Here is a 22,980-nt window from a genome sequence, read left to right as displayed (position 1 = left end):
ACAAATACTGAAATAACTACATTATCACAGAATCAAATTACACAAGGCACTAAAAAGTCAGAAATAACATTAATTAAAAAGTATCTCAGCTTTACTTTCGCAATACAGAATGTGAGTGAATATCAGTCAATGGGTCGAGTCAATTCTTTATTCCTTTTGTTTCATCATGCATGAAAGCTTTCTTGTCATGATGAAAGCCATTCCCATAGGTCGGAAAACTGTGTTTATCCAAAACTGTTGTATCATTGTCCCGAGAGAATGGCTTGGTCTCAAAGGCATTGGCTGGAAGCTTTTGGGATGAACTGACGGACATCTCGGTTTGAACTGCTTTGTGGACGAATGGCTTCTGCACAGGTTTCTGGACAATTGCAGGGAGGGCAAGCTGCTCCCTTTGGACCTTCTTGTCTTCCCACAACTTCAGCAAGCGGCGTTGATTATTTGTCATATCCTTGAGATTTTGCTGCAATGATTGAACTTGATCCTCTAGAAGTGTTTTAGAGGTGACTGTATTGGCCAACTCTGAAGTCAAAACATCAATGTTCAGACTCAGTTTCCCAGTCTTCTCCACCAGGGAACTGCACTCACGGTCCTTTTCATGAAAGTCATTGATTATGTCCTTTGTGGTCTTTCCATTGAATTTAGGGCTGCTCTCAAGTCCAATCTCGGTACGAAGAGCCTTCACTTGTTTCCTCAGCTCCTTGTTGTCCATAGTCAAGCCCTTCAGTTTCTGTCTCACAGCCTCAGTTGAACGTATCCTCGACTCATACTGTCGGAGTTTCTCTCTGAGAACACTTTCTCTCTGCATGGCATCATCTTTTTCCTTTCTGCATTTCTCCAAAAGTTTCAATGTCTCAAATTTGGACACTTTCTCCCCTTTCCCATTTGAAGTGGCCATCCTATGGCAAGATTTTCTTTTTAATAAATGTTTTTACTCACAAGTTAATCAAATAGTCCTTGAGCATTAAGTCGGTAAATCCACCTCACAAGCAGCTGCATGTATGCCTAAGACCGAGGCAGGTGACATTTCTCCAACAGGGTTATCCGTTTGACAGGCAGCTCCTGTGTAACACAAAGCTGGGGCTAGAATGACCATTAATTAGGGCGTCACCATCCCTGTGATACCGTTTCAAGTGACACAATTCTTTTTTTTTCTCTCCCTGTTTTGTTAAATAATCTGAGAACTTGTCCTTGTGAATCAATGCTAATATGAAACAGACTTAACAGAGGTGGCCTGTGTGTAAGGTGCTGACCACACGCTGCCTGTAGAAACAGGCTTTACATACATAAGTAGCATTTCCCACTGCAGGTGATCTGTGCATCCAAACAGTGACACAGTAGATTCTATCAGTTTGCTCAACCACACGACAGTTAAGATGGATGAGTTGGAAAAACAGTAGCAGGAGCCAAATGTCCACTTTAAAAGTTAGACGCTCTCTTTGAAATCATCCAAATTAGCTACAATCCCTCCCTTAAATATTTAAAAGGTCCAACTGTTGAAATGTACTGGCAGCCTTTAATGCTCTTAGGAGCTGGTGAAGAAAAAAAGTCACGTTGCCTACACGTGTGGGGGGATTTAAGGTTGTCCTACCTAAAAACTTGAAAGAATAAGGTGAACAAAAAATGTGTTTACTGACATCTTAAGCATTTATATGATGTAACTATCCAGAGTCACAAATTCACTCTGAATCAGGAAAATGTAAGAAATTAAACGCACACCGCAGTAATAAGATTTAGTCAGTTTGTTTTCAAATTGATTTGAATTGCAGTTAGTGTTTAGCTTAGGTTTTCCTTGTTTAAAACTTGAAAATGATGTCGACAAAATTATTTCAATATTTGAAGGAAGAGGGAAATGGGCTTGTCTACTTTCTTGCTGAGAGTTTGCTGAGGGTTGATTTCACTCTCATATCTGTCAATTTAACATAAGGCTCCAGCTAAAAGCCAGTTCATGTAGCTGAACATAAAGACTGGAAACAGGGGGAAACTGCTGGCATTGCTCTGTCTGAGGGTAACAAAATCCACCTAACAGCACCTCTAATGGCGAAAACACACCAAAGCAGCGGTGAAGTGTGGCCAAAGCAGAGCTGCCATGTATTGTCGTTGGAAAGCTGCAGTGGCCACTCCGAGCCCAGCAAACACAGTCCTGTGACACGTTAACCTACTTTACAAAGAACTTCTTCCTGTCTGATACATATAAACACACCTCACGGCTGCAGAAGAATTTAATTATTGTCGCGAGCCGCACTTAAACATTGTAACACATTGACAGATGACAAGCATATTTTCCTAAATGTGGAATTGTGTAAAGACAGTATGCAACTTATCTGTTCAGTTTCATTTGTGCGTGAACACAGGCTCCGGGTGGACTGTAAATCATTGTCATAACACCTTTATTATCGACGGTTTCATTAATAAAGTCGGGTCCCACAAAGACCATCTTTTATTTTCTTCCAATGAAACACACATTGAGACATTTTAAATTTCATAAATTTGATCAACTACAGTTTGTAACATGTAAAGACAAACTAATAAAAAAAACTTGCACAAATTGTAAATACCGTGGACATTTAGAATGAGTCTTTGGCATTAGTTGTGGGCACTTGCGGTTAAATCAGTTAGAGGAAAATACAATTACTCTATTTGTACACAATAAGTCCAACCCTTAAAAATCTTAACAACACCTATAATTGTTGTGCTGTTCATACGGAATATTTTTTACACAAAGTATACTGATATGTTCCCATTAACTGAATATAAAATAACATTACTGCACAGACTGGTTGTCTAAATATTTCAACATAAGAACAATAAAGTGGAAAGCTACCATATTACAAGAGATCTTATGTGCTGTGTAACACCGTACCCCATTTATCTTTAAGGAAATGCAGAACCCATCCCATTAGAAACAACATACTTGGTACCAGTGTTCATTTTCAACGGTCATGCAGTTGTACCGGGAATGCACACTGGGTTTTAAGGTCTTGAGTCAGAACGTCCGAGTGAAGTTGAAATCCAGACGGCCCATTACTTAATCACCACAGCAACCCAATTCTCTCTAATAAGGCAACCGGAGAACCTGCAATATAAAAAAAAAAAATGCTTTGGGAAGAAGAAATCGTGTAAAGGAAGTCCGGTGTCAGATGCTCTGTTCTAGCAGGTGAAGAAAAAAAAACACACGCTCGAGCTAAAGCTCCTAAAATAGGCCAATGTAACAATGTAGAGCTGCTACAAGTGAATGCAAATTCAAAGCGGCCAAGGGAAAGTACAGGGTGGAGGAATATGACTTGTATCAGGTTAGTAGTGTATTTGTACAATAGGATCATATAGCTTAAAAAAAGCACCTGGGTTGGTTACCTTTAGTAAAAGAAAGGCTTTCATGTCGGAGAGGGTGCTTTGGTCACATCTGTTGCAGCAGTATTGTCAGCTGGTAGTGCTTGTTCTGGTTTGCTGAAGAAATAGGCCTAAAAAACAAAAAACAAGGAAAGGAGCGTAAAACAACCCGGCAAAGAAACAATTACAGTATTAAGAGAAACTCCTGAACCATCAAGAACTACAGTCAGTGTCTCTGTTTGTAAGAGTGCAAGAAATGTTCAGTGTGACAACAGAGAATACAGCATTCTCGCCATCTTGATCAACCTTCAGACCATCAGGCTTACTTTGTAGATTAATTACATTTAATGCGACCAGACATACGATACCTCTGTGCACCTGACAGGAAAGCACGAACAAGCCATTCTCACACCAGTTAGCCAATGCAGTCACAGTTTCCAATGAAGAGCATCTCCCCAGAGGGAGTTAACTTGACACTATCAGGTATAGTCATTTCCCAGAAACCCGCATGGAGTCTGTGTAGTGTCGGTGATTGACATAGATAAGTTGGGTCAAAGCTTGGCCGTGCTATTGAGACCATTGAGGACAAATGAGAGTGGCTCAATGATTGTTGTTATCTACACCAACATGGACAGGCAGCTTGAATCAACTGGATTAATAAAGGTGTAGTTTCCCAAAGCAGGACAACAACTGTTGTATCGTATTTCTTCGAACAGATTTATTTTCCATACCTCCAAAATTTGTAATTAATCCGTAAAAAGCAACATCATAGAGCACAATTACCTTACAGCCGACAGCAAGCAGGACGTTGAGCACAACAATGGCCGAAATGATTGCTATGATAATTTTAGGGTGGTCATCCTTCACTGCAGGCCAGAAAGTCATCACCAGAACTGAGCCAGAGAGGCAGAGAGCCACCACGATGGTGCACCACCTCAGCCATTCATATGGGAGAATCCATAGGACCTTATGTAGGAAACGACGTTTAAAGAGAATTATTAGACACAATGAATGCACAAAATGTTTTAAGGGGAAATGAATCATCTGTCAAGATTTGTAATGAAAGGTAACAATGTTTTGTATTAGGCTATATGCAATCATTAATTACGTAAATGGTACATTCTACACTGAATCACATGCTGTGTGCGAAAGATATTAAAAGATACAAATATTACATTTTACAGAGGTGAATGTTATAACCACATTGTAGATGAGTCTGGTGATATTCTATATATTATTTGTTGTTAACAAATCCAATGAGAAGACAAAATCCAACAATTAACTGATCCTACTGACTACTATTGTCTGTGTACCCAATCCCCCCCCCCCCCACACCCACACCCACACACCCACACACACACACACTAAATATTCATTAAATGTATTAATCAACAGCTGAAAATATTCCTTAAAAAATGCACTGTTTGCTAAAAGCTACAGTGTTGAACTGGTTTAGAGAATTACTGAGCCTTTTTTAGAAATGAAACTAGAATTCTGTTGCCCATCTTTGTTCATTTTTACGTCTTCAATGGGAACCGATGGTTTTGGGGCCAAGTGCCACACACAGAAACTGATATTCTGAAATGAAAATTGTAGGTCTTACCACTGCTGGTATGTAAATCGCAAGGGAATATCCATACACACAGACGATCTCCATGAAGGAGTACGACACCAAGTTCATGATCTTGTTGTTTCTCCACAGCAGGAAACCCCACAGGGCAAGGGGCACAAACCAAGCATAGCTGAAGATCGCTGTTGCAGCTATCGTCACTAGAAATCACACAGAGTTATTTCAGCAAAATGTACAGTCTCCTCTTACATTCCACCTGCACAAGTGAACCATAACTCTCAAAGAATAACAGCACGTACCTTTTTGAAACTCTGGGGTGTACCTGTAGTTTGGTTTGCCTAAGTGCACCAGAAAGTTGGATATGTTTCCACTGATGGCGATAGCAAACACAAGGGTGGTGCAAATCCAGAAAGGTCCTGAAAGCACACACATCAAGACATTTGAACTTCAGTTTGTATGCCCATTTGGTTTCTTTAAACAGCATTCGCTACAGATATTACAAAATACAGAACAGGGACACAATTGTCTCTTTTTTTCACAACCAGAAAATGTCTGACAACCTCTTATTAGGACACGTGTGTCCAACGGTTTGTGTGCGTACCATAAAGATCAGGATTTCTACGAAGGTAGAGATGAATGAAATTCTTTCCAGGCCATGGCAGCATTGATCCAATGATTCTTTCCTTCACCTGAAAGAAATGTTAATAACCATTACACGTGTTAAGGTAACAAGACAAAATGTAACAACAGTTAAAAGTCATTAAAATTAATATATTACGTGATGAGTCTCGACGTCAAAAAATCTTTGATAGTACTCAAATGTCCAGAAGGGGACACTTTTCTGTTGCCCAGAGAGAAGCTTTAATTGGGAAAAAAACATGGATTAAAGCTAAATTAATCACACGAATATTTGATGCAACAACATTTAATAGCTGACGGAAATGTGTGAAAGAAAGTGCCAGTGTTGTGCAGACCTCTGTCTTGTCATCACTGGCCAGCGGGTCCTCGTCTTCACCATCAGCAGAGAAAGCAGCAGCTCTTCTCTGCTTCTCGGGTTTCATTTCATCATCTTCAATACTAATGGTGGTCGCATCTCTGTTGGCTTCCAACAGATTTCCAGCTTCTTCAAATTCTAATTTCATTGGATGGATAAATGGAGAAGGTTAAGCCACAATTTGAGGCAGCTCCTACTGTTTTATAGGTGAACTATGCATTATTTTCTACCACTACGTGCAGCACAGGGAGAGTAATGATGTGTGTTTACAGATGCCACACAGACTGGGAAACAGTACAGCAAACTGGAGCTAAACATCAATGTGGCAGCTTAATTCCTTAACCAAACAAATAGATTGTGGAGGACATTTACCTTGAAATTGGAATGGGTCATTTGTCGACGCCATTTACACGGATTCACTCTCCGTGGGTCGCCTCACAGTCACGTATGGGCGAGTTAATGTCAACTTACTTTGGGAAAGCTATGGAGGAGAGACAATAACATTTTAAACTCCTAGGCTGATTATTCCCTCCCTATGGAGCTTTGAATGACAACGTTGTAAACTATAAGCAATACAGGAATAAAAGTTAGCTCAAGTTAGCCAAGCCCTTAGTTGACAGCTCATCAACAACTAACATTAGCTTAGCTCGCTAATGGTACATTAGCTGACGTTAGCTAACTGTCTAACGTGACTTTACGACTCAGAGTCGCATTTGCATTTTAAAATCAGTGCACAGTTTTTGTTATTTTTTTAAAGACAATGCATGCTTACCAAATAACCTACCAAAAGCCTTTAAAATACCTTTCACTTCCGTCAGGTTGGAATCAGAGGTTGGAACAGGATATACTAGCCAGAGCCGTTTAAACAGGGTCACGTCATCTCCGTTCATTCCAATGGACCATTATTTGTTTACAGGAAGTTAGCAGAGTTTTGTTCTTCTTCTTCTGGTGTTACTGCGGTTGGCATCCAGCTCATTGGTGCATTACCGCCATCTTCTGCACTGGAGTGTGGATCAGACAATAGACTTTTAATGTATTCCTCAAAACAAACAACAACAACACATACCACGTTGATCTACACTTTATATATTTATATTTTTATATTATATTTAGGCTTTTTCTAAGTAAAAAAACCCTGCAATGACCTGGGCCTTTCTTAGTTAACTCAGATAGAGAAGAGTATATAGAAATGTTTAATGAAAATGTGAGAGATGCTATAATTGGTGCTGCCAATCAGACAGTTATAAGGTAAGCCAGTACAAAAAGGTGGAATGATGAGTAGCAGTGAGGTAATAAAGAAAAATAAAACATTTCAAAGAGTACAAAAGAGCGAAAGCAGTATTTCGAAAAACTATTAAAGAAACTAAAATGAAGTGTTGGAGAGCATTTTGTAACACTACAAGGAGAAGCACTTCAATTAATCAAGTTTGGGGAATGATAATGATAATGAGGAATGAGGCGAGTAAAACGGGAGTGGGGGTACCCACTATTGGAAAATTGGCAAGTGAGAAAAAGAAATGTAATATCAGTTAAAATGGGCTTTTTATTTGGACGCTCTAAAGAAGTGAGAGAGGGAAGGTGTTTTTCAGCCAGCTATTTTTACAGTTAATGGAACGCCACAATGAAGTTTAGTTAGAATTTAGTTGTTTTCAAAAATGATTAATGATGTGTATGATGATGATGGACAAAGTTTAGGGAGATCTATATTTGCAGATGATGGGGCACTGAGGAGAATATGTTGTGAAACAGATGCAGGAAACAATCAAAAGAGTGGAACAGTGGTCATTGGAATGGGGATTTAAATTTTCTGTTGAGAAAAAGAAAAATGCTTTTCTTTACAAGAAGGAGAAGCTGAAAAGAATAGACTTTTGGAGAATGTGGTTTAATGCTAGACTCACCTGTGTACACATTGATAAAATGGTAAATAAGAGTAAAAGGTTTTAAATGTGATGCGGTGCTTTGTGGGAACAGAGTGGGAGCTGACAGGTCTGCTTACAAAGCTATATCTTTCAAAGCAGACCTGTCAGCTTGATGAGATCAGTTCTGGATTACGGTAGTGTGGCATAAAGGTCGGCTTCTAATCCCTGTTGGGAAAACTGAATGCAATACAAGCACAAGCATTAAGGATATGTGGGGCTTTGAAAACAACATCTGTGGCAGCATTGCAGGTAGACATAAGGATTCATGTGCAGCATTGATGAGCATTTGATATTTTGCAACTCCAGGAGTAGAGAGGATTAATTGTTTGAAGTACTACAATCGTTATTCAGAATTCATCAAATGCTGCTGTAGGTTTATGTTGTGTGGGTGCTTGATGTTGTTGGAGTTGATGGGAATGAGAAGGCGGATAAAGCAGCAAAAAGGGCTTTGAAGAGTGAGAGTAATAACATTAATGTATATATAGTCAGAAGGTAAAGTGGGGATTAAGGGATTTATCAAAAAGATATGGCAGAATGAATGGAATAAAGGGAGTGAATAAGACATGTCTTTATAATAAACCCTTGGTTAGGAGTGCAAAAACTACTGGACGAAACACGAAAGAGGATTAAGACTAAGGAATGGTCATACTGGTTTTAACAGTTCCCTCCGTGTTATATGAAAGCATAATAATGGACAGTCTGAAACTTTGGACCATCTTTTATTGTTTTGTCAGAAGTATGATCCAGCGAGAGAAGAATACAAAATGAATTTATAGAGACTGGAGAGGAAAATATCAGCAAATGTACTAAAGAAAAAATATTTGGAAACCTCTTCTAGAGTCTTTAGGGTCAATCAGACTAATGAATAGAATTTGAGAAATAAGTTTTATTTATTTTTGCTTCATTAGTTTCCTTTTGTTTGTTTAATTATTGTGTTCCTTTGTTTTGTTATCGGATCAGAGAGTACAGATCTTTAGTCTTCACACTCCAGATTAGTGGGTGGCGGTAATGCACCAAAAACCTCTTTGCCAACCGCCATTAAAAACAAAAGAAGAAGAAGAAGAAGCATTAGTAGAAGTAGAAGAAGTGAACGAAGATGATGTGACTCTCATTAGACGGCTCCGGCTGCAACAAGTTAAAAAACGGTGCGTTATAAGCGAATTAATATGAGACGATAGCAGCTAAACAAAAAAAAGAGTATTTTGAGGTTCGGGAGTCCGTTAGGTCTCGGCTTTAGCTCAGTCAACGACCATGGATTAGCTAACTAGCCAGCTAACGTCACCTGGAGTGTCTTGTTTTGAACGCTTCCGCCGTCTAAACGTGCATGACTTAAAAGAGTTGTGTCCTTCTCACAGGGACGGTAACACGTGCGACCTTTAGTATGGACAATAGCGCCATTTATGTCCGAGAAAGAGGCAGCCTTCGCCGCGTCGGTGACATCGTCCTGGCGCAGCCGAAGCCAGTGTCGTCGTGCAGAAGGACGAACCCGTTTGTGCTGAGGAAAGAGCACTTCATATTCACCTACAACGCAGAGGGTAGTCTGAGATACACCACCAAGTCTCTCTTTGACATCGCCCTGTTGTTCGTGGCGGACAACATCCACCACGTGGACTCTCTGGTGGGCTTCCCCGAGCAGATAGGGGACAAGCTTTTCGCAGCAGCAGAGGAGAACCGTGTGTTTTTAAACGCAGACGTTTCTCCGAAAGCCCTGCAGCTGTTCGGTGACGCATATGGGGAGATGGTGCTTGGGTCCCTCTGTCTCAGAAATAGGTGAAGTGCCAACACATGTTAGCCTCCCAAGTTGTACTTCCCAGAGACAGCAATAGCATCTCATGTCCCTTTTTATTTCTGCAGATTTCCACTCTTGCACGAGAGGATGGGTGAAATAAAAACATTTCACAGTTTGAAGTCTTTAGACCTGTTTGGCTGCAGACTGGGCGACGAGCACGAGATATTCCATCACCTAACATCCAGCTCATTGGCCAGGTACTGACTGAGTTCTTAGTCCCAATGACGTGATGTGGATGTTAACTAACACATCTGTCTTTTCTTCTTCTTCAGCAACCTAATCCATCTTTTCATTGGCGGTAACGGTCTGTCGGATGTCGGCCTGCAAAGATTGACCGCACCTATCCGGATGCTGAGGAAGGGACTGGACTGTCTTCAGCTACTTGATGTTTCCTGTTAGTACCCACAGTCACATTTTAGTGGCACCACCTCCAGATCTAAGAATGTAGTCGTTGACATCCATCATTACTCTGTTTCTTGTACAGACAACCCTATCTCAGTGAGGGCTCTGAGATACCTCACATGCCTCCCCAAACTTGAAAATCTTGACACATCTGGGACCAGTTTGAAGGTACAAGGGTAATGGTTGTGCGTGTAAACACTTGGCTGCAGCTATATTGTGAAGCTGACGTCTAAATGCATTTCTCATCTCCAGCTTGGCGCTGGACTGAAGACAACCATGTGGGACCTGTTGGGGCTCATTCACTCCGAGAAACCGCTGGACACCTTTGATCACTCGAGATGTAAAACAGAAGGTTGGGCAGAGCAGGTAAATGTTTTCAGACGTTGATAATAGTAGACATGTGTTTCTTTAATGCAAGCAATGTAGTTTAATTGGGGCTAAATGTTGCAGGTGTAGAGCTGCTTGACATCTCGTAAATAAATGCATTGTTTCATTTTCAGGTTGTAAACCAGTGGGAAACAAATAGCTCACAAATGCCAAAGCAGAAGAAAATTGATGAATCCAGAACATCAGCACTTCGCTTTTGTAAGATAATTTTTGCGTTGCAGTCACATTTTCATATGCTATTTGTAAAAGTCAAGATCTTATGACTATGATTATATCGTAAGTGTTTTTGTTCTCTAGTTGGCAGGCAGAAGTTTGTCAGAGAAGTGCTGAATGCTGCACCTTTGGTATGTGAGAGCGAGAAGGAGGCCGAGAGGGAGAGACTGCATTTCTTCAGACCTGCAGCGAACAGTCACCTACCAGAGAAACACAATCCTCCCGCCAGAAGTCACGAAGGGACGCCTTCCTGGGACAATATCAAAAAAAGGCAGCGTCAGTCAGGAAAGCCGGACAGTTCCCATCAAAGTCCTCCAACAAAACGTTTGTCCTCATCAGCTCTTTCTGCGGAGGACATGGACTTGTTGAACAGCTACTGAGGTATGCCACCATGCAGCATGCCGCGGAGAGCGGCTCGAGCATGTCTGCTAACCGGTGACATCAAATGAACAATTATTTCCCGAGATGATTCACGCTGGTGAACTGTAAACACCTTTTCTTGGATACAGGTGGCGTGAATTTTTATAAATAAAGTTGAGTATTATTTATATGTCCACTTCCTTACCTGACGTTTTGTTGTTTGGAGACACAATCTAGCTGATTTTTAGTTGAGAACTTGTTTTGGAATATGCTGAACTGAGGCTCAATGCCAGCAGGCATGGTAACCTAAAGGTGGTTGTCTTATTACCTAATCCTCCCGTGAGACCTTGTGCAAGGTTTGTTCATTTGTTGCATATTTCTAAAGGACTGTTAATAGAATTAATGGCATTGTTGAAACCTCGATGGGCAGTTTAAAAAAAAGTATTTATTCTACACTTTTTTTTCTTGGCAAAACTTGGCACCTATATTACCCACAATGCAACTGGAACACTTCGGGAAGAGATTCAGGTGCGTCATGCTCGTAGCAGCTCATGTAGTCTCTCTGCTATAGGGGTCTGGTTAAGCTCAGTTCTCTCCCTCCACATGACCAGATATTTTTTTTTTTTAATTTTCAAACTTTTACTCTGGGCCCCAACTGACGCAAGTGACATAACTTGAGGCAATGTATCCCACTTTGCGCTGCGCCCTCTAAAGCCACAAAAGGCTTTAACCAGCTTTTTCCATTTATGCAATAGTACTCCCCAAGACCTGTAAACAGACTTTGATGTGTAGAGGCTGTGCAGTTCTGCCGCAAATCAAATTATCACAGCGAACCTGGAGGCCAGGGAGTATACCGACGCAGAAACACTATATATAGCACAAGGAGGGGGAGAAGAAGGGAGGCATTGCAGGCTAAATCAGCCATTACTAAAGATCTTTTTAGTCATTTAATTCATCGGAGGATACTCACACTAAACAAGCCAATTTAAAAACCTGGGGAGGCCAGGTCAAATGTAGCTGTATTTACAGATTACATCATATTCCAAGTCTAGTGGTAAGCAAGTTGTGTGATTCATTACTGCACATGCAATCGCTTCATTTCATAACCCTTGTATAAAGATTAGTGATAAGTCACTTTCATCACACAAGATAACTAGTGCCATTATCTGCAGTCCTGCGTAAACAATTACGCCCTTAAAAATGGTTACTTAAATCCTACAGCTTCATTCTTGTGTTGAAAGTGTGTTTACAGAGACTCCACATTCCCACAGTACATATATATAATAAAAACAAACTCAACTTTCCTCCAATGTTTTTAATCCTGATCAATCATGAGAACAAACAGTGAAGCAGGACAGTAGGTGTTACCGTGTGTACCGTCACTATTAATTGAGGTGAGGAGCATAGAATTTTATTGTAAAATCCAACTTCATTGCAGTAGAAACATGAGAACGTACAGAGAGAGCATATTAGCACAATCTATATAACAAAAGAAAAAAAAAATGAGGGGGTTTGGGTTAAAAATCACTTCAAGTCACAAACATTTCATTTAACCATTATTCAATAAAATAAGCACACCAAGAGAGCTAAAGCACACTTTGAAAAAAAGAAAAATCCCCAAACACATGTACTGCCGATTACTTTAATGCCTCAATTATACCAATATACAGAAAAATACCCTTTCATCACTCCAACTTTAAAAGCATCAAAAGGGAGACGAGACATATTACATCAGTTATACAAAATCTTCTGCAAGTAGTTGCTCCTGTTTAGCCCAAGAGAAGCACAGGCCTGGAGCCAGAGGATAAAAATCAACCAAATATTATTCATAAAAAGAGGAAATCCCTTCTCTGCTCCGGCCTCTAGACGTTGGACTGGTTCAGGTTGACTTTGGAGGGGAGCGGCCCAGCCTCTTCCTCTGGCCCTTTGGAGGTAATGATCAGCAGGGAGGATGCTGGGTATGGAGTCAGTTTCTGCTCCATTAAGTTCTCCCGGTCACCATAGATGCTCAATTTCTGAATGGAAAAGAAGAGGAAACTATGTAAATATCATTTTGGCTTTGACATTGCCAACATAAATACTCAAAAAGTAAAGATAATCACAACCTTAAACAGAACTTACCTCAGCAGGAACATACTGGTCAACAGCAGTTGCCACCGTGGCACAGCAGATCCAGATCAGGACCAGCACAGACAGGACCAGAGTTGTGGTTAGGATCCACCCTGGTAGCCACGGGTTCCTGACGAGACAAATGCAAATATGAGAGACTTGCCCGACTGGTCCCGTTAATGTCATGCTCTACGAATCAAGTCGACAGTTTAACTCCCTTGACGGTGTTGTTGAATGCGTAACAAACCTGGAGAGACAGTTGAAGAGGTTGTAGTCATCATAGCTGCGGTCCCGGGTCATATCTCTGTCCCTCTCCTGGATTAAAGTGCGATGGTATTCTTTGTAAACTGGGCTCAATCCGGGAACTTGAAAATGAGAAATAAAACTTATTTTACATGCACGCACATGTAATCATTTTACTTCCCTGATGATTTTGAAGAAAAAAAAAAAAAAGCTGGAATCTGTCTACGTCTGTCTGTGGCACTTAAGGCACCAGTACACTCTGTCTGAACTGAGGAACCCCCTCCCTGCACAACCTTTCCCATGTCGGATAAGGGCTAAAAATCTATGATCTCACATCCACTTCACGACGAGATTGGTCGGCCATACGTAGGGGAGAATGGAGCCGGGGTTTGCACTTATTTCACAAGCTCGCTTTATTCATTCTGGACACAACTTCTCTTGTGAAAGTCTTCAGGGTGACTGACTGAAAATATACACATTTAAATGATTTTGTGGCCCCTCTCAATAGGACTAGCAGCTTTTCTCTCTTCCTCCAGTGTTATTCTACCCTTAGCCCCCCCCAAGACCACTTGCTCCCTCTGAAGATATAAACCAACTGTTCGCAGATATATACCTTCATTTAAAAAAGGGCTACGTCATCTTCTAAAAGAACAGAGTAATCCATTTTCTGTAAAAAACCTCAATTAAACATTGAAAAATAATGCATTTGTTGGGGACTATTTTCAGCAATAAAGACACTTTAATTGTTGTATTGTAAGAAAACTGAGTGGAGGACTTACAGCTCTTCTGTGGCTCCTCTCTGAAGTCCTTTTCCACTTCAAACTGGGAGAAAAACTTGACTTGTGGTTCAGTCTATTAAACAGAAGGCCTGAGTCGGATTTCTAACATTGTTCTTCATTGCACTTGGACAGTAACAGGATGTTTGCATTACAGTATGTTGGATTAGATCGCCTAGTTTCCCTCCCTCCCTACTCAGTAAAATACCTGGAAAATGACAACTTTGCCATCATCAGCCTGGAGGTAGAAGGTCCACGTGGAGGTGATGAAGCTGTGGGCCTGACTCATCATATCCTCCCAAAACCCTCTGACCAGAGTCAGGGGGTACAGCAGGTGAATCCTAGGCATCATGGCCTCCAGCTAGAAAAACAAGCAACACTGAGAACACTGCTCTTTATTGAGAGATTTGCACATCAACACAGACCACCGAGTCATTGTGTACTAATACTTGGCAGATATGGCCTGAGTGTGTAGCAAACAGGTATTACCTGCTCGTGACGCTGCTCAGCAAACGGAAGCTGGTTCTGACAGCCCAGGTTGCATGCGTACTGTTCATCAGAGTGGGTGTAGGCTTCACGACAGGCTGCGGAAGGGTTTGAGGTGGTGAGAGATGTTTTAAAAAAAAAACAGGGATAAACAAGCGACATCATAGAGGTCTGGACACTGCGTCAAATAGGTTAACGATTCGGTGCACAGCTTACTTGATTCACACTCGGATTTCGTCTGATTAAGATCGTCGATGTCACGAACAAACTGACAAATGGAGAACAGACGGCAGCCTCTCTGACAGGCATATAGTTCCTCCTCCTACAAAACAAACCACAGGACCAGTTGATTGCCTCGACGAACAACAACAACAACAACAACAACACGTCCAACGTTCATACAATTGCCCTCCTTTCACAAACAACATTTCACTAGACTTAAAACGTTGTAACGCAAGTGATTGTAGGGTCCACTTCCGCTTCGCCCAAGTTACCAAACGTTAGCTAGCTAGCTGACGCTAGCAGATATTACTTTGCTCCTCGAGAGGAGTAACGTTACTCACCCGTGGATACGTGTGCAAACTGTACGTCATTTCACATGACTTGTGGCAAGATGCTGTGTTTCCCAAGACGCTGTCGAACACATCTGCAGATCCTGATGTGCAGGCGAAGAGTCCCAACGCGCAGACAAAGAAGGAAAGAGTCCCCATTTTGTCAGCGAAAACCTAAACAAACAACACGCTCTTCTTCTTCCTCTTATTTAATCGGCCTGTTATCTCGCGGGAACTGGGACTCACGCGAGACTGTTAGTGTTAAACGTGCTGTATTTAAGTGCGCCTCGTAAACTCCTCGATTCTTCGAATTTAGTAGATACAAAAATGATAACCAGTTTGAAAATGTCTTATTGTTTTCTTGGAAAGGAACTGTTGTTGTTTGACATCATTTTGAGCAGGCTTGTAATAATAAGACTTGTAATAACTTGTAGTTTATTCAAATGCATCACTTCAATGTTATGCTATACTAGTTTGAGTTACATGTCATTTATAGTTTATTTATTTTTGAGTCCTATGCTCTTTTAACTATGCTGGGATTTGTTTAGTTTTTTCTTTTGTTCCTGGTTTTGTTTTATAAATGGACAAGTATGTTGTTTTATGACAAAAACAACTCAAGCTGCACAGAAATACTTTCTGCAGCAGGACAACGCAGGACATGATTATACTTAGTTGAGTACACAATATTTTTGCTTGTCACTAACAAAAGAAAAGTAAGACAATAACAGTGAACATATACATGAATGAAAAAGACTGCATTTGATTTTGAAATACATCATTTGTACAATCGGATACTGACACACTTGCAAGGCAGGACTGGGTGAGGCCTGTGTGTGAACTGTCCCCGGTGTTTATACGCACACTAACGAGAATAACATTTTGTGAATGTTGAGGGAATGCTAAAGAACTAGTTCAGGATAAGGACTGAAAAAGGGAGTTGACAAGCAGGAGCATGAACAAAAGTCCTGATTTATTGATTGACATTACCACTCCTTTTTTCAGCAATTATTTAAAAAAATGTGAGGATTTGATTATGCATTTCCCTTGCAAATACTGCAGTACTCATCGCATTAACTGTTAGCACCCATAAAAATATCCATCTACTCTTAATTCCAAACTTGAAACTCTGCATCAGATATATAATGTTGTCCTCAGCCCCAATCTGGGGTCGCTCAAGGCTCAATTTTAGGTCCTACTCTCTTCTCTCCTATAATTTCAACCAAAAAGTTCCAGGAACTAGTAACCAGAGGAATTATACCAAGGACCTAGAGAAGAACGAGCAAGAACTCTAGGTTACAAACCACTTTATATACATTTCCAAAAACATGTTCACACATAACAAGGCATCCTATAATAGAATCACATGACTGGTGATCCAGCCATAACATGTATCAAGTGTCACCTGTGTATGCTTTACATATCATGGCACCATCTTGTGGTTGAAAAAAATACAACAGGTTGAATCCAAACTAAATCTATTAAATACGGTCTCACCAATAAAGTATATTTGAATTAAAACGATGTTGTGATAAATCAAAAGTCAGTATTCACTATGTGAGTTCATATCAGAGTCTGAGTGAAAAGCAGCAGAACAACACATGGAAGTTACAACGAGCTCCTTAAAATCTGCCTCTTCGTTTATCTCTGTTCTTATGAGTTGTTGAACCAACTTCAGCCTGTATTTAATAATTGCATTCATTAATGTATTAATATTAATGTATTTTGCTGTATCTATATTTATGATTGATGCCTATTTGCTGAATTTTGTAGTATGTGGACTACGCTACCACCTTGTTGGGTCGGCTCTGTTATTTCCGACAGCACTTGAACGCAACATTGGTCCCTGCTGTTTGCCATTTAGCTGCAGCTAGCTAGCTTTACTAAACACATTTGTGACCGTTTGTGGTCTTAAAGGCAACTATCAACTAGAGGGGAATGGGCGGATGACCTGAACCAAGCGAGCAATGACTTTAATACATTGTATTTTATTCGGAGATCATAGTTATCTCGGTAGCGTTAACCAGGTAGCTAACTGCTAATAGAGCTAACAGCTGTTAGCACTGATGGTCTCTGGACACTCCTTCTGACCTGAGCTTCGTTATTGGCGACCAATTCCCTTTAATTGATCTAAGTGTTAACTTTTTAATCATCAGCTATAGTTTCGTCAAAACCAACCAGTCTGCCAGCCAGTTGCTACTTTATATTTTGAGGATGGACAAGTTTGTAGTGCGGCTTCCCAAAGGGGAAACACCTATAAAATCCAAAAGCAACGAAAAGGTTTACAAACAAGCAACCATTGAATCTTTACGGGTGAGCCGTCATACCTAGCTACATGTGAATGCACGTTCTTCCGTGACAGACTTACTTCAGTCACTCATTGCCCTTGTGTTTGGTCTGTTACAGAGGGTGGTTGTCATTGAGGATATCATGCGTTACAAGTCCATCCTGGAGCTGCCACAACAGAACAAGGACAACCTGCTGACCGCCTTGACAGAGCTGAGCAAGAAGATCCCATCCAGGGAGGTGCTCAAGTCCACCAAAATAGGTAGAATGAGGAAAAACTTCATGTTTAGATGTTGTGTTAAAAACGAGCTCCTTGCAATGCTTATGCATCGCTTTGTAGACTGCTGCTGATACGATACACTGTAGATGTGGAAAAGCATACTGTGAAGTCGTTAAAAGTTAGTACTTTATTTAAGGTTTATATCTCTCTGCTCAGGTGGTAACACAATGCAGTTCAATGGACAGTTCATCCGCCCTTCTATCAGATTCACATTGCACAAATTGGCTCATGGCATTATGAAAACCTCCCTCTCTTCTCAGGTCACACTGTCAACAAAATGCGGAAGCATCTGGACCCTGAGGTGAGTTCAGTGGCTGCGAAGGTTTACACTGACTGGAGGACGTTCATTGAGGAGAATTCCAACAAGCCGGCTATTGAAGTGCGCTCCGACAAACAATCTGAAGGACTCCGGAGCAACGCCAGACGACTAATGTCTGAGGCCCTGGAGGTCAAGGTGAGAAAGAGCGTCCAATGTAATGTGTTCCACTCATTCTGTTTATCCCACCTCTCATTTAGATGTGACATAACGTTGGATGTGATATTTTGGGAATATAAATTGATGGAGAATTCAGTATGTTTGCTGTAATTCCATTGACATCCTTTCCTATATCTGTTTGCTTATGCATGTGTGTTCTTGTCTGACCTACAGGAGGATTCTGGTCTTATAGACAACATAGAGAGAGAAGTGTTTCACCTGAGCTCCCGCTTAGTCAGCAGTTCATACAGACGGACTGTTAGAGCGCTGGTGTTTGCCTTCAAACACAACCCTGATATCCGGACTCAAGTGAAGGACAACACAATAACAGTCAACCAGCTGGTTTCTAAATACAAGAAATAACTGGTATTGAAGACTTCTGGTGTTTAAGGTTAATTAAAAAATATATATTTTTAAATTTTCTTTATTTTCTGTAAAGGGGATAAAAAACATTTGTACATTTTATGGCACATTAGCAGCCTTATGATGTTTTATGAATGCATGTAAAAATAAGTACTTTATTGTTGGTGGTCATGATAATGTCATCCCTTTGTACTGGAATCATTCCGTTTTTATTTTGTTGATGATCTGTTTTTATACTGCTGGTGAACATTTTTATACAAAATATAATTGAAAATAAGACGACGTAAGCTTTCGAGTCCTTTGTTAAGACCATCTGTATAACTGTACGTATAATTCTAAAGCAGCACCAGCCAAACAATGGCTATCACCATGAGAATAACAGCCAAAACACAGATGCTAATGAAGACGATGTCGCTCAGGTCATGAGGCACAGCTTCCGGACCCCCTGTATCGTCGCTGCTGTCATTGTCAGTTTGCTGGGCCTGCTCCTCGAGACGTCGCTCCTCTGCCGAGATGATTGACACTGAGGCTATCTTCCGCAGGGCGTCACACTGCACTTTATATTCTTGCACGTTCTGCTGCTTCCCATCAGAGAAATCGATGTAGAGTTTGTTTACCAGCACTGTGATGTTCCGGTGTTTCTGCAAGGGATCAGGTGTTACAGCATTAACATAAGTCTAGTCACAACATCTTTAACACAAAGTATGGTAAATCGTTGCCTATTATGATGTACCAGCAAGTGACATGTGGCTGTGGCTAGTCACCTGGCCAGCAGTACCACAGTTGACAAACTGAGCAAGTATCTTATATGAGGTGGCTGTCAGCTGGGCTGCACAGGTTTTGTCTCCCAGGTAGATGCTCTCATGGTCCAGCTGAGGTAAAGACTGCTGTGGTATCAATATGGTGAATTCTGATCTTGTGCAGCTAACGTTTACAGGTACCACTTGATTTGAAGGGGGAAGACGACACAGTGTTTAGCATTTTTTTGCACAAAGAGTTTGATATTTAGACTGAACATTGTAAGCAAAAGGGGTCGAATGGCTTAAACCTACAGTGCACACAGTACAAGTCGAATCAACCACATGGGGAACGTTTACCTCCAAGATAAGAAGCAGTGAACCCTCTATGAGCCTCATTTCTGTCTGCGCTGAGGACCACCAGCAACTTGTTGCCCTTTGAGACGAGAAACGGGGGTTGCTCTCTGCCACACCAGCGGCCCAGCAGGGCGTCTGTCTGACTGTCCCCGTCGTAAACGGCGACAGAGTCGTAGTCACACTGGTCTGACAGACTGTTGCGGTCCTCCAAGTCCATGACGGGGAAAAAGAGTTTGATGCGGTACCCAGCTGCTAGAGTGACGCTCCAGTGGCAGTTGATGTTGTTTGGGTAGATGTTTGGGAAATGCGGGCTGCTGAAGTTGCCATTTACAGCTGACAGGACCTGCTGGCATTCACCTGTTAAAGCACAGTTGATCAGATCAAGTTTGTCAACTTTATTTATATTAGATTCCTTCAGTGAGGATCGTTTTAGGATGCTGCATTCGTTTGATATGAGTGACACTACAAAAAATACAAGTTTCTGGTTATAGTATTATTATTATTGGCGAAATAAGATTACTCCTTTATAGTTTATGGAATAGTTCCACATTTTATGAGAAAATACTTATTTGTTTTCTGCCTGAGACTTTATTGAGAAGATCAATACTACTCTGATTTGTGAGAGTGCTATCAGTCTTCTCATATAACTCTTTGCAAAATAAATAAATAATGCAGCATTTTCACCCTCTTGCCAATTGGTTTATGCTCGACAAGGTGAAATGGGGACAGTCTGTGATCGGCTGTCCAAAAGTTATTCTGCAGTGTTTCGATTTGATTCAAGTCTGGGCTGTGGCAAGAACACTCAAGGACTTTTACTTTGGGGACTTTTTCTTGTTCGGGGTAGGGATGGTGTGAGACCGTTGATAAGCTCTGCTCATTCAGAGATAGTGCTTTTCATCGTAGCAGAGGTGTTTAATTTTCATTTCATCAGATGACAGGTTCTTTTGTGTCATGTTCTAGGTCTTTATGTGTGCCTTGTTTCAAACTTCCAGTTTGATATAATGTGTTTTGTTCCTCAGATTTTTTGTAGCTTTTCTGCACTGTATAGGCAAATAAATAGGATTTTCTGTGAAGGTTGCTTTACGCGAACCCAAATGTCTGACAGAATAATAGTATATCACTTTGTCCTTTTTTCATTTACAATTCCTGCAGCTACACCAAAAAACAGGCACGGGGGTTATATACTGAAAGCACTTTATAGGCCTATTGCATACTGGTGTGAAAAGTTTATATTTGGAATACAAATAAACACAACAAACTTTCCAACCTGAGTAATAGTAGGCCTTGAACCCACGTCCACCAATGTTGAAGTCGGACTTGAAGATCACAAGAAGATGGTTGGACGTGGTGACTATGCTGGGCGGTTTGTCTGCCCCGCAGTATTTACCCAGGTGGCGATGAGTGACTGTCGGACCGTCAAACAAGGCGACAAAGTCAAAATTACATCCCTCGTTGTTTTCCAGCTGGAAGTCCAAGAAGACCAAGGTGACCACACTGGTGTTGGACACGTGGATGGCCCAAGAGCAGTCGGCATTGTTGCTGTACTCCTGAGGGTAGCCCGGACTGGAGATTACACCTGACAGGCCAGTTAAGACCCCACCGCACATGTCTAGAAAGGATAGAAGGAAAACCCAGATGCACCTTACATTTTTCTTTTTGAAAAAGATTAACACTACAGACGACAGTTTGGGAGTACAATGACCTCTAGACAGGGTTGTAAAGATTGCAAAGATATTTAAGGTACTTGAAAGATAAATTCTAATGACTTTGCTGATCCACTTACTTTTACTTCAGCACCAATATGTTTTTTTACTGAAATACCTCAACAAATATTTAATCTAAGCTAATATAAGCTGTCAAATTTGATACAGACATTCATCGTCCCCGGAGGATGAACCGCAATAACTTAAATCCCCTGAACTTTCATCCAGCACCGTCTTTGGGGCAAATTTAGCTTTTTGAGTGAATGTTACATGTTAGCATGCTATAACACACTAAGTAAGCTCAGATGATGAACATGGTCAACTATACTGGCTAAACATAATTATGATAGCATTATCATTGTGAGCATGGTCGTTTGCTGATGTGAGCATTTAGCTCACAACCTCACAGAGCCTCAGCGAGCCTTCTGTATAATGTTTTGGTGAAATCAAGTGCTCCTGTGAGTTTAAGGTCAAGAAGATTGATCTAAATTCCATGAATTATGGTAGTGCCAGAAAAAGTCAACTCAGGTTTTGGGCAGTTGGCCCACTGATTGCTGTCATATTGCATCAAATATAACGAGTTACCTTTCCTGTAGCCAACGCTGAAGCCCCCGTAGGCCACATGGCGGTCTGAATGGAAGAGGATGGACATGACATTCCAAGACGAGGTGAACTGTGGAGGGGAGATCTCACCACAAAATGTTCCAAGGAGGTTCCCCTCATCCTCAGATATGCCATTGTAGATCTTGATGTAGTCGTAAGCACAGTTGGCATGGTACTCCAGCTCAAAGTGGTGAAAGGTCAGGAGGACGGAGGAGCCCTCTGCCACAACAATAAGCCAGGAGCAGTCAATGTTGTAGGGATACAGGCCTGGGAAGTTTGGACTGGAGATATTGCCAGATGGTGCAGAGAGGATTCCTCCACATTTGACACCTTGTAATGACAATAAAGTCGAATTTCAGCTCAGGAGAAAAATAGTCTGAATACGATTCATTGCTCTTTCCTCGCTTACTTATTTCCTTTCCTGTTTTTTTTTTAGCAACCTGATACAACCCCTAAAAGTGCATTACAAGCTGACATTGAACAATTGAGGCCCAACTTTTTCTGTATATACAGTACCTGCAAGATAAAGCACTTCCATCAAATTAAAGCTTTGCTCCATCGAGATAACAAATAGCAACTCACCTTTTTTTGAATCAGCCTTGACAACAAGCAGTAGTAAATGAATCAGTATAGCCACCGTGAGACTCATGTTGTTATTGTTGATTCGGCTTTTGTCACGCCTTAGCGACGATACCAGCGGAGGCAAACAACGGCAGTGTCAGAGTGCACAGCCTTGAGACATCAGCAGTGATGCCTGTAGAGGTAATAGGACTTTGAAAAATTCATTCACTGCCTGAATGAGAAACCTGATACCATACGTAAGGCCACGCTTTGCCCTCTTCGCTAAATTTTAATGACTGATATCCAATGAGCATGAGTGGCTTGTCGGGACACTGTTTGGAGAGATCGCATGCATTTTTAATGATGGTCTCACACACATACTGAACACTAGCTGCAAGTGGAGTTGATAAAAGAGACAGGAAGAAAGACAGGAGGAGTATCCCATTTGTCACTAATATAAATGGCTTCATTAGAGCGATGTGAGGGAGAGAG

General features: G+C 41.1%; 6 protein-coding genes across 9 annotated transcripts; 2 read left to right on the top strand and 4 right to left on the bottom strand.

Annotated features, from left to right (window-relative positions):
* Window positions 1-139: 139 nt before the first annotated feature.
* On the bottom strand, window positions 140-915 carry LOC306706043 (uncharacterized protein; the record flags this gene model as incomplete). Its single annotated transcript, XM_079172954.1, has 1 exon — window positions 140-915. The coding sequence occupies exon 1, from the start codon at window positions 893-895 to the stop codon at window positions 140-142; it is 756 nt and encodes a 251-aa protein (XP_079029080.1). The 5' UTR covers window positions 896-915.
* A 1,455-nt stretch (window positions 916-2,370) lies between these two features.
* Window positions 2,371-6,751, bottom strand: yipf1 (Yip1 domain family, member 1). Of its 3 annotated transcripts, none has more exons than XM_079173616.1 (10): window positions 6,664-6,751; window positions 6,264-6,372; window positions 5,872-6,029; window positions 5,676-5,756; window positions 5,499-5,586; window positions 5,197-5,313; window positions 4,931-5,097; window positions 4,111-4,293; window positions 3,352-3,458; window positions 2,371-3,073 (listed from the first exon to the last, which is right to left on the bottom strand). In XM_079173616.1, the coding sequence occupies exons 2-9, from the start codon at window positions 6,295-6,297 to the stop codon at window positions 3,372-3,374; spliced, it is 915 nt and encodes a 304-aa protein (XP_079029742.1). In that variant the 5' UTR covers window positions 6,298-6,372; window positions 6,664-6,751; the 3' UTR covers window positions 2,371-3,073; window positions 3,352-3,371. The 3 variants fall into 3 exon arrangements, with proteins under 3 accessions (XP_079029742.1, XP_079029743.1, XP_079029744.1); XM_079173617.1 differs by having other exon boundaries at window positions 6,676-6,744; XM_079173618.1 differs by having other exon boundaries at window positions 6,694-6,734.
* A 2,114-nt stretch (window positions 6,752-8,865) lies between these two features.
* lrrc42 (leucine rich repeat containing 42) lies at window positions 8,866-11,175 on the top strand. Its single transcript, XM_079173800.1, has 8 exons — window positions 8,866-8,955; window positions 9,166-9,580; window positions 9,665-9,796; window positions 9,872-9,993; window positions 10,084-10,169; window positions 10,254-10,367; window positions 10,502-10,586; window positions 10,686-11,175. Exons 2-8 carry the CDS (start codon window positions 9,192-9,194, stop codon window positions 10,979-10,981), a joined length of 1,224 nt encoding a protein of 407 aa, XP_079029926.1. The 5' UTR covers window positions 8,866-8,955; window positions 9,166-9,191; the 3' UTR covers window positions 10,982-11,175.
* Window positions 11,176-12,356: 1,181 nt separating this feature from the next.
* On the bottom strand, window positions 12,357-15,330 carry tmem59 (transmembrane protein 59). Of its 2 annotated transcripts, none has more exons than XM_079173898.1 (8): window positions 15,139-15,330; window positions 14,792-14,897; window positions 14,579-14,673; window positions 14,298-14,450; window positions 14,093-14,165; window positions 13,318-13,435; window positions 13,083-13,200; window positions 12,357-12,976 (listed from the first exon to the last, which is right to left on the bottom strand). In XM_079173898.1, exons 1-8 carry the CDS (start codon window positions 15,283-15,285, stop codon window positions 12,824-12,826), a joined length of 963 nt encoding a protein of 320 aa, XP_079030024.1. In that variant the 5' UTR covers window positions 15,286-15,330; the 3' UTR covers window positions 12,357-12,823. The 2 variants fall into 2 exon arrangements, with proteins under 2 accessions (XP_079030024.1, XP_079030025.1); XM_079173899.1 differs by having other exon boundaries at window positions 14,093-14,135.
* A 1,647-nt stretch (window positions 15,331-16,977) lies between these two features.
* On the top strand, window positions 16,978-18,809 carry tceanc2 (transcription elongation factor A (SII) N-terminal and central domain containing 2). The gene is made up of 4 exons (XM_079173355.1): window positions 16,978-17,436; window positions 17,530-17,671; window positions 17,950-18,143; window positions 18,339-18,809. The coding sequence occupies exons 1-4, from the start codon at window positions 17,338-17,340 to the stop codon at window positions 18,525-18,527; spliced, it is 624 nt and encodes a 207-aa protein (XP_079029481.1). The 5' UTR covers window positions 16,978-17,337; the 3' UTR covers window positions 18,528-18,809.
* Window positions 18,810-18,862: 53 nt separating this feature from the next.
* On the bottom strand, window positions 18,863-22,576 carry cdcp2 (CUB domain containing protein 2; the record flags this gene model as incomplete). Its single annotated transcript, XM_079173084.1, has 6 exons — window positions 18,863-19,168; window positions 19,292-19,470; window positions 19,625-19,978; window positions 20,889-21,230; window positions 21,910-22,257; window positions 22,510-22,576. 6 exons carry the CDS (start codon window positions 22,574-22,576, stop codon window positions 18,863-18,865), a joined length of 1,596 nt encoding a protein of 531 aa, XP_079029210.1.
* Window positions 22,577-22,980: the final 404 nt, after the last annotated feature.

This window comes from Pholis gunnellus (assembly GCF_910591455.1).
Source record: "Pholis gunnellus genome assembly, chromosome: 14".
NCBI lineage: Eukaryota > Metazoa > Chordata > Actinopteri > Perciformes > Pholidae > Pholis > Pholis gunnellus.
This window is presented reverse-complemented; position numbering and strand designations above follow the sequence as displayed.

What these genes read in the sequence shown, in the direction of transcription:
- yipf1 (XM_079173616.1), bottom strand. Translation starts at nt 6,297, where the DNA reads ATGGCGTCGACAAATGACCCATTCCAATTTCAAG. An exon ending in TTGACGTCGAGACTCATCAC is followed by an intron (nt 5,587 to 5,675) that starts GTAATATATTAA and finishes CATTTCTTTCAG; the next exon opens with GTGAAGGAAAGAATCATTGG. An exon ending in CGATTTACATACCAGCAGTG is followed by an intron (nt 4,294 to 4,930) that starts GTAAGACCTACA and finishes TTCCTACATAAG; the next exon opens with GTCCTATGGATTCTCCCATA.
- lrrc42 (XM_079173800.1), top strand. Translation starts at nt 9,192, where the DNA reads ATGGACAATAGCGCCATTTATGTCCGAGAAAGAGGCAGCCTTCGCCGC. An exon ending in ACATCCAGCTCATTGGCCAG is followed by an intron (nt 9,797 to 9,871) that starts GTACTGACTGAG and finishes CTTCTTCTTCAG; the next exon opens with CAACCTAATCCATCTTTTCA. An exon ending in TCAGCTACTTGATGTTTCCT is followed by an intron (nt 9,994 to 10,083) that starts GTTAGTACCCAC and finishes TTTCTTGTACAG; the next exon opens with ACAACCCTATCTCAGTGAGG.
- tmem59 (XM_079173898.1), bottom strand. Translation starts at nt 15,285, where the DNA reads ATGGGGACTCTTTCCTTCTTTGTCTGCGCGTTGGGACTCTTCGCCTGC. An exon ending in GCAAAGTTGTCATTTTCCAG is followed by an intron (nt 14,166 to 14,297) that starts GTATTTTACTGA and finishes TCTGTTTAATAG; the next exon opens with ACTGAACCACAAGTCAAGTT. An exon ending in AGAGGAGCCACAGAAGAGCT is followed by an intron (nt 13,436 to 14,092) that starts GTAAGTCCTCCA and finishes CTCATTTTCAAG; the next exon opens with TTCCCGGATTGAGCCCAGTT.
- tceanc2 (XM_079173355.1), top strand. Translation starts at nt 17,338, where the DNA reads ATGGACAAGTTTGTAGTGCGGCTTCCCAAAGGGGAAACACCTATAAAA. An exon ending in CAACCATTGAATCTTTACGG is followed by an intron (nt 17,437 to 17,529) that starts GTGAGCCGTCAT and finishes GGTCTGTTACAG; the next exon opens with AGGGTGGTTGTCATTGAGGA. An exon ending in CTGAGGCCCTGGAGGTCAAG is followed by an intron (nt 18,144 to 18,338) that starts GTGAGAAAGAGC and finishes TCTGACCTACAG; the next exon opens with GAGGATTCTGGTCTTATAGA.